We start from the raw sequence: 9864 nt of genomic DNA on the forward strand, positions 1-9864 counted from the left end.
GTTGAGTGTAGTTGGAATGAGTGTAGAGTACTGGGATGAGAGGATTAGACATTGAGTTTTTTCCTTATTCAATTTCATCTTAAAAGCGTTGGCCCATAAGGTTAAGATGTTCACTCCATTAATTATTTTATTGGAGATTTCTGCTAAGTTGGATTTGAAGGGGATAAATATAGTGACGTCATCTGCATAAACGAAGGGATTAAAGCCAAATTTAGATAGGGACTTGGCTAGAGGGATCATCATAAGGTTGAAGAGGATCGGGGACAGAGGTGAACCTTGGGGTACTCTGCATTTTGATGACCAGGGATACGAGGTTGATGAGGTTGATTTGACTCGATAGGATCTTGTGGTGATTAAACCTTTTATCCATTTAATGATGTTTCTGCCGATTCCTAGTTTATCTAGTAATTTTGTAAGAATTTCATGATTTACCATGTTCAATGCGCTAGACAAGTTTAACTGCAGGAGGAGGATGTTGTTTCCAAATGATATTTCATGTTTGAATTTGGATATTAAGGTGAGTAATACTGTTTCTGTGCTATGGGCAGGTCAAAAGCCCAATTGCGACTCATGTAGTATGGAGAATTTTTGTATGAATTTGTTAAGTTGGGAGGTTACTCTGTTTTTCATTAGTTTGATCAGTAGAGGGATGGAGGCCACAGGACGGTAATTGGTGATGTCATCTGCTGGTTTTTTGGTATTGGAGTAAATATTATGTCGCCATGATCGGTGGGGAAGGATCCTTGTTGAAGGAAGAAGTTTAAGTGAGTGGTGAGGTCTGTAATGAAGTGAGTAGGTGCGTTTTCCATTAGGTAGCTAGGGCATGGATCAAGGTGGCAATGGGACTTAGAGAGTTTGAATATTGTTGTGGAAATTTCTTCAGTGGTAAGAAGGGTGAAGTTTGTCCAGGAGCGGTCAGCCGGAATTTTGTCCATGTCTGGGTCCAATCCATCGAGAAAGCTATCAATACTGGCATTGTCTTGTGGGATTGCGTTGCATAGGTTGATGATTTTGTCTTTGAAGTATTTGGCTAATTGGTCGGCAGATGGATAGTTTGAGGAAGATGTTGTGATAGAATCAGTGTTGAGAAGATTTTTTATAAGTTGATATTGTTTCCTTGTGTCTGTTCCAAAGGCTTTGATCTTCCTTGTGTAATAGGATCTTTTGGCTTGCTTGATGGCCTTCTTGTAGTTTTTTTGTGACTGTTTCCATGCATTAAGGGTGAAGTTGTTTTTTGATTTATTCCAGATTTTTTCAAGTTTCCTGGTTTGTGATTTGAGGTTTTTTTTTAGTATGTCATTAAACCATGGAGAAGGATTGCTTCTACGTAACGTTTTGGAGTGAAAGGGGGCTATTTCATCCAGAATAAGTTTGCACCTATTACCCCAATCTGTGAGGAAATTATTTGAATTGGGATGTGTTAACCAGTCATTGTTACAGATTTTGTGCCAGAAGGTTTCTTTGTCGATCCGTCCTCTGGTGCTGATTGATAAGGGTTCACGTGTTATAGTCTGGTCCTTTTTACGCCAATATAAAAATAGGGTTGCTTTATGATGGTCAGACCAAGGTGAAGCAGACCAGTGGATGTCTGATATGAGGTAGTTTTGGTCCGAAGAGTTTTGTAGGAGATAATGTCCAGTGAGTGACCTTTTATGTGAGTAGGTTGCATTGGGGGTAGGTTAAATTCAGATAATTGAAGGAAGTCAATACACTCTCGAGTATGGACAGAGTTGAAGTCTTCAAGATGAAGGTTCAAGTCTCCAATTAATAATATATTGGAACTGTTAATGCATGCGTTTGAGATAAAGTCCATGAATATAGTTTGTCTAATGTTCCAGTTGTTGGGAGGCCTGTAAAACAGTATGCAGGTTAGGTGGTCATGTAGTATGGAGTTACGAAGTCTAATTGAGGCAATTTCAATTTGTAGTGAGATGGATTCTGAGATGGGTTCTGGTAAGAAGTTAAATCTGTGGAGAAGTGCTATGCCTCCACCTCTTTTGTCTTTTCTAGGCCAGTGTGAAATTTTATAGCCAGGGGGGCATAAGTCAAGTATGATAGGATCTTTAGAATCACAGACCCAGGTTTCTGTGATGAAGAGTAGGTCAAGATTGTCTGATGAATACAACCTGTGATGGTTTCAGTTTTATTAACTACTGATCTAGCGTTGATGTATCCTACTCGGATGGGCAGTAGTGGTTCAGCAGTCGAAAATGAGGGGCAGATTTTGATAAGTTGTCTCGTATTAGGTGTTTTAGCTTTAGATGAATTAGCTCCTGATTTTGAGGATGATTGTCTTGGAGTTGGTGGGTTTTTGTGGTTGTTGATGATCTGCGGAGATGTGATTGATTTGGGTGTTCTTATGTGATGTTGAAGAACTGGTATAAAATTGATTTCCGTTGGGGGAGAGATGAGTGTTGCATGGATGATGATAGCGAATGAGTGTATGATGATAAGTATTTTTATGAAGATCATGTTGGTAGATGTTTCTGGATTGGATAAGGGGCAAGTGTGGAAGATTAGTTATGAGTGGAAGGATAGGTAGGGTAAATGGAATTGCGAATAGAGAAAGCCAGTATAAAAGTATATACTGTATATCTGAATCAGTACAGAAAATGTGTTGGTTGTTTTGTAGGGCTCTTATGGCCGCTCTTTCTGGAGGGGTAAGGTTGTACAGAATTTTCTTTGGTTTGCTGGAAAGTTGTCATTTTACTCTATGCCTCAAACTTTCTATGTAGTTGTCCAGTTTGTTGTTTTGCCCATCCTGTGGGGTGAAACATGTGTTCTTTTGTTTAAAATTGTATTCCAAAAAGAGAAGTAAGACATTGCATTTCAGAGAAGTAGGCAGATTATTCCAAAACTGTATGGCTTGAAAAAAAAATGATTCCAATTCCTTCTTATATCAGATGCCCTTGAAAGAGGGAAAATTAAGTGTTTGGCAATATATATTGCTGTGTCCTATTGTAGCAGGAAAGGCCAGTGACCCAGATGTTTAGGCGGTCACAAGCACAGCAAGGCCGGAGGAGGAGGTCTTGGGAGGGAGGGGAGGGTGATGGGGAGTCAGGAAGCAAGTTAGGTTAGGAATAAGAAGGGGGAGGTATAGATGAGAGAGAGGGAGGCAAGTAACCAGAGAGAAAGTCCTGGAGGCGGAGAAAGGAGGTGGCCACTGGAAGCAGTAAAGGCGGTGTTTTCAAAGGGCAATCGCCATTTTTGCCTGCTGCTCCATTGGCTCATTTTCAGGCTCCATCACATTTTTGCTCCCTTCTGATGGCACTTTCGTTAATTCAATCTTTCTGCCTCTTGGCTTTCAGCACTTCACAGCATTGCACTCCTCCGGATCCATGTGCTGTGCGAGCGCCACTACAGGAGATTCCTGGTGCAGCCTAGAGGGATGTGCCAGTGCTGAGAAAGCAGAGCAGTGTCCCTCCCTTGGCCTTGGAAGACAGTTTTCGTGCTGGCTGCACCTGCCTCGAGTAACCATGGGGAATTGTTCAGCAGAGGCTGGTACAGTCCTCAGGGCAACATGGTGCTGAGGTGAGTTTGTGCCAGCCACAGGCGCTGCCATTTGTGGGCATCTGAGGGGCCCCAAGAGAGATGTTAAGGGGTGGCTTTGGTTGGGCCTCACATTGGGCTGAGTGTTGATGTCGCAATTGTGGATGGTACAGGAGATGCTTGTAGCACTTACTGAGTCTTTTCCTCGGTATTGTCGGGTGGGTGCCATGTTTCGAGGGCAATGGGTTTTACCTGGGTGCCAGGAATGTGCTTCCTGGCCAGTGTGGTGTCTTCTGCCAGTGCATGTTTGAGTGCAGTGACGGGTTTTGATGCATTGCGGCAGTTTGGAGCATGCACACGACATGCATTCTCATTCTGTCTGTTTCAGGTCTAGCTGGGCACCTTCCCTGTGGCTCAGTGAGAGCAGGTTGGGTGAGACCTTGGTACCGTGAGAGCAGTTCAGGTGTGATGTGGGTGCCAGTTGGGCCAGTGTATGTGGTTTGGGGCCTGGGAACACAGTGGCCATAGTCCAGGCCAATGCAGGTGAGCACTGCCTTTCTGCCTTTCCAAACTGGTGGGAGCGTGTTTGTTGCAGGCTGTTCTGGATGCGCCCTGGTTGGCAGGATGGTCATGGAGTTCGGGTGTATAAGTACATAAGTACATAAGTAATGCCATATTGGGAAAAGACCAAGGGTCCATCGAGCCCAGCATCCTGTCCACGACAGCGGCCAATCCAGGCCAAGGGCACCTGGCAAGCTTCCCAAACGTACAAACATTCTATACATGTTATTCCTGGAATTGTGGATTTTTCCCAAGTCCATTTAGTAGCGGTTTATGGACTTGTCCTTTAGGAAACCGTCCAACCCCTTTTTAAACTCTGCTAAGCTAACCGCCTTCACCACGTTCTCCGGCAACGAATTCAAGAGTTTAATTATACGTTTGGTGAAGAAAAATTTTCTCCGATTTGTTTTAAATTTACTACACTGTAGTTTCATCGCATGCCCCCTAGTCCTAGTATTTTTGGAAAGCGTGAACAGACGCTTCACATCCACCTGTTCCACTCCACTCATTATTTTATATACCTCTAACATGTCTCCTCTCAGCCGTCTCTTCTCCAAGCTGAATAGCACTTGCCTCCTTAATCTTTCTTCATAGGGAAGTCGTTCCATCCCCGCTATCATTTTAGTCGCCCTTCTCTGCACCTTTTCCAATTGTACTATATCTTTCTTGAGATGCGGCGACCAGAATTGAACACAATACTCAAGGTGCGGTCGCACCATGGAGCGATACAACGGCATTATAACATCCTCACACCTGTTTTCCATACCTTTCCTAATAATACCCAACATTCTATTCGCTTTCCTAACCGCAGCAGCACACTGAGCAGAAGGTTTCAGTGTATTATCGATGACGACACCCAGATCCCTTTCTTGGTCCATAACTCCTAACGTGGAACCTTGCATGACGTAGCTATAATTTGGGTTCTTTTTTCCCATATGCATCACCTTGCACTTGCTCACATTAAACGTCATCTGCCATTTAGCCGCCCAGTCTCCCAGTCTCATAAGGTCCTCTTATAATTTTTCACAATCCTGTTGCGATTTAACAACTTTGAATAACTTTGTGTCATCAGGAAATTTAATTACCTCGCTAGTTACTCCCATCTCTAAATCATTTATAAATATATTAAAAAGCAGCGGTCCTATCACAGACCCCTGAGGAACCCCACAAACTACCCTTCTCCATTGTGAATACTGCCCATTTAACCCCACTCTCTGTTTCCTATCCTTCAACCAGTTTTTAATCCACAATAGGACATTTCCTCCTATCCCATGACCCTCCAATTTCCTCTGTAGCCTTTCATGAGGTACCTTGTCAACAGTGGCGTACCTAGCATACTTGACACCCGGGGCTGACCTTTTTTTAACACCCCCCCCCCCCCCATGAAAAAATTATTTTTAGCAATAATCATGAAATGAGATAAATGGTCAGAAAAGAAATAGACAGTAAAAAGTAAAGGATTAATACTTTTTTTTAAGTATCTTTATTAAGTCAAAGTGTCATAAACATACAGTAGCACAAAATAGCCACCAAAGTGTGCTCCAACATTTGTAGCTGCACTACTACATACAACATCGAGCTACTACCAGCTACATAACTAACAAAAATAAGCAACCATAAATTCTCGCCGTTGACTCACTTTTTCCATTTTAACCCCTTACCCTTAACAGTCACATGTCGACTATCGTTCCCCTCCACATACTGCCCCCCTTCCCCCCCATGTCCACTTGCAAGACTAAGAAACATACTCCTATTCTAAACCCCTTTATACAGGCTGAAGAACCCTAATATTATTAAATAGTAAATATTATAATTAAGATTACTGAAGATTACTTGGAGTACACTCGCTAGCCACCCTAAGGCAGGTCATTCCACTGGAGCTTCACGAGGGGGTACAAGCATCTACGCATCAGCCACCCTGCTCCAAATTTCCTGATATAATCGGGACGCCACTGAAGTAGTGAATCTAAGAGAGGTCATCACCCAGCTAGCCATTTCCCTCATGGCATTCATCCAGATTAATACTTTTTAATTACATTAATGTATTTTTTGAATAAAGATGTGAAAAACCTACATATTGGTCTGTTGCAGTAACGAAGAACAACATTATAGTTTCTGTTTTCGAGCCTTAACTTCTGCAAATTTGTCTATGACTTCATCAAAATTGATCTCCTTTGCATATTCATGTTCAATGGACAGTATAGCCAGATTTGTCAATCTATCTTCACTCATAGTTGATCGAAGAACACTTTTTATTAATTTTAATTTTGAAAAGTTTCTTTCACATGAAGCAACAGATATACATATAGTTAGGAAAAGTCTTAAACATAAGGATAAGTTTGGCACAGATTCATAAAAATCCCATTTCACAATAAATTCTAGAAATTGCAATACCGTCCATGTCTTCGTTTCTTCAAGATTGATTCCAGCAGCTTTTAAATGTCTCCGAAGTCGAAAAATTTCCACTAAAATTTCTTTACCAGAAAAATCATCATAAATTTCAACTATATTTGGTAACAACTTTCGAAGTTTTTCTTCTTCTGCAAAAATCAGAGAGACTGGCTGAATGATAGCAAACACTTGCATTATTTGATCCATTGCTTTAGAACGAGTCTCCAATTCTTGGTGAAAACGATCAAGGCATTCAAACATAGCCCTTTTGGTTTCTTCTGGCAATGTAAGACCAGCATCTCTTGCTGTTTCTCCAGGCATTCTTCTTTGAAATTTGATTCTTTTTTCGATGGCAATGTCCATTTCCTTACATTTTGTTGTTGCATAGTTAATGGCCTTCTGCACAATTTCTGTGCGCTGATCTTCAAGAAACAATTTTAAAGCTTGCATTTTCGCTGTACATTGCTCAAGGCTGATTCCGGCTGTTTGCAAATATTTTTGTGTCTGGTTAACCTCACCTAAAACTTCACACCAGAGAAAAAGATAACTCAGAAAAGAAAAATCGCATACTGCAGGGAGCAAAATCTGAGCTGATACTCTTGTATCCACATTTTCTTTTGGATCACACAGTACTTCAAAGATAGAGATTAACTTGTCAAAATGTGTCTTTACAGCATGCACAGCTTCATAATGAGCACTCCATCTTGTCTGAGAAAGTCTTTTTACTGTTACACCTACATTCTGCAGCACTTCCCATCGATGAGTTGAGACTGAAAAGAATGAGTAAATTTTTTCCAATGTTCCAAAAAATGTCACACATGAAGAAACACTTTCAAAAGAGTGAACTCCGCAAAGGTTCAGAGAATGATTTGCACAAGGCACAAATAAAGATTGGGATTAATTTCTTTGATTCTTGCCTGAACACCACCATGAATACCAGCCATAGTTGCAGCGTTGTCATATCCTTGACCACGACAGAGGTTTATGTCCAGTCCATCACTATCCAGTTGTTTCAAAATCTGTTCTGTGAGTTCAGCAGCAGTCTTCCCAGAAATAGGAAAGAAGCCCAAGAACGATTCCTTTATTTCAACTTTATCATCTTCAATATGGACATATCTGATCACTTCACACATTTGATCAGTGTGTGAAACATCAGGAGTGCTATCAAAAAGAATTCCAAAGTATTTTGCTTTTTTAATATCTGCCACTATGTTTTCTTTGACATAATTTCCCAGAAGATGAATGAATTCATTTTGAATTTTGGGAGATAAGTATGAAGTCACTCTCCTTTCAGAAGAAACAGTTTGATTGATTTTTACAAAATGTTCCTTCAAAACTGGGTCATAATTTGAGAGTAATTCTATCAACTCCAAAAAATTTCCTTTGTTTGCTGATGACCTATCCTCTCTGTGTCCGCGGAAAGGAAGGTTTTGTTTCGCCAAAAACATGATTACATCCAAAAGACGATATAAAATGTCTCTCCAGTTTTTTCTCTCTTTATCCATTTCCACTTGATGGATTTTATCAATAGTTTTTTGGAGTTGCAGTCCCATTGCCAAGGTCTTCCATTTTTCTAAGCAGGAGAGATGTTGTTCAGATAGCTCATGTTCAGGAACTTTAGGATTTAACTTCCACCAGTTTTTAAAGCCAGTTATAAAAACTGATGTTCCAGCTTTTGTCTCATTATCTGCAAACAGTCTGCAGCAAAAACAAAACAAACAATTTTTTGATTTTGAATAAGCCATCCAAGTTCTCAATACTTTTTCACCCTTTGGTAAAGATTTATAAAACCATGAAGTTGTTAAGTATCGACTGCCTCCTTTGTTCTTTTTTCCTTCTCGTTGAACTGCAGAGAAAGGTCCATCTTTATTCTGAAGAGGTTCACTTCCCCTTTTAACCAGATTAACTCTCAAGTCATCTGGAACCGGTATTGGCCAAGAAGCGATATCAGCATAAAGTGCCATTTCTTCAAACTCTTGTTGGTCTCTACTACTAGTGTCTCTTTCTTCTCCATTGCTATCAATTTCTTTCTCTTCCTCATTATCAGTGCTTATAGATGATGATGATGATTCATTGTCATCTTTCAGCCCTGTGTCATCTGAATCATCTTGTGTTGTTTCTAGTATAGGTGCTTTGGATGCGCCACCTTCTTCCAAATTTTCATTACCTATATGCGATGTTGAAGGCATTACATATTTCAACATAGATCCAGACATTGCTTCAGTCGCCTCCTCTTTTGCTTTTTTAATTTTTCTTTGTTGTGCTCCACTGGGTCGATGTCGTTTCATGTTGGTATCCCACCTCGAATTTCTTTAAAAAATTCAGAATAAATATGAACCAGTTGGTGGAATGGAGATTTCTAACCATCTGTTGCTTTCTTATAATTACAAAGAATTTACAAAGTCTTTATAAAAACTTTATAAGCGCTCCAGGAGACAGCGCATATCCCCTCTCTCTCTCTCTCCTGCCCCTTTCCATCCAGCATCTGCCTCCTTTCTCTGCCCCTTTCCATCCAGTGTCTGGTCTTCCCTTTCTTCTCTCATTTCCAGTGCCATCCGCTCCTCTGTCTGTCCCCTCCATTCATCATCATCATGCCCTCTTTCTCTCCCATCCAGAGTAGTGTTCTTCTTGCCCCCCCCCCCCCCATCCTTCCTTTTCACATTTTATGACCCCCCTAGCTGCAGCTTGCTGCTCTTGTCAAACTAGCAGCAGCAGAAAATGCAATGAAAATTTTTTTAAAGTCAATTTAAATAAATATTAGATCGCGCCAGAGGGCCTAATTACCTGGCTGCTGGCTGGAATGGAAGTGATCCAAGATTCTTCTGCCAATGATAGAGCAAGAAATAACCAATTCTTTGGTCTAAGCCTTGCAAAATCCAAATTTGCATTTATATAGTACTATCCATTACAGGACTTCAGAGAACACTGCAATGGTGCAGCCATTGCTGGGGGGCGGTAAATGAACCATTTTACCAACTGGCATATTGCTGAACAAACAGTGCCAGGCTGAAGGAACAATCCACATAGGCGACATAACATAGTAACATAGTAGATGACGGCAGAAAAAGACTTGCACGGTCCATCCAGTCTGCCCAACAAGATAAACTCATATGTGCTACTTTTTGTATTTATACCTTGATTTGTATCTGTCATTTTCAGGCCACAGACCGTATAAGTCTGCCCAGCACTATCCCCACCTCTGCCTCCCACCACCGGCTCTGCCACCCAATCTCAGCTAAGCTTCTGAGGATCCATTCCCTCGGAACAGGATTCCTTTATGTTTATCCCACGCATGTTTGAATTCCGTTACTGTTTTCCTCTCCACCACCTCCTGTGGGAGAGCATTCCAAGCATCCACCACTCTCTCCGTGAAAAAATACTTCCTGACATTTTTCTTGAGTCTGCCCCCTTCAATCTCGTATC

The 9864-nt window shown here is 41.2% G+C and overlaps 1 protein-coding gene across 1 annotated transcript; it reads right to left on the reverse strand.

Moving 5' to 3' along the window:
• Nucleotides 1-7298: 7298 nt before the first annotated feature.
• On the reverse strand, nt 7299-8729 carry LOC115475078 (zinc finger MYM-type protein 1-like). Its single transcript, XM_030210818.1, has one exon. It carries the CDS (start codon nt 8727-8729, stop codon nt 7299-7301), a length of 1431 nt encoding a protein of 476 aa, XP_030066678.1.
• Between the last annotated feature and the right edge of the window lie 1135 nt (nt 8730-9864).

The sequence above is a fragment of the Microcaecilia unicolor genome, chromosome 7, assembly GCF_901765095.1.
Source record: "Microcaecilia unicolor chromosome 7, aMicUni1.1, whole genome shotgun sequence".
In the NCBI taxonomy this organism is placed as follows: Eukaryota; Metazoa; Chordata; class Amphibia; order Gymnophiona; family Siphonopidae; genus Microcaecilia; species Microcaecilia unicolor.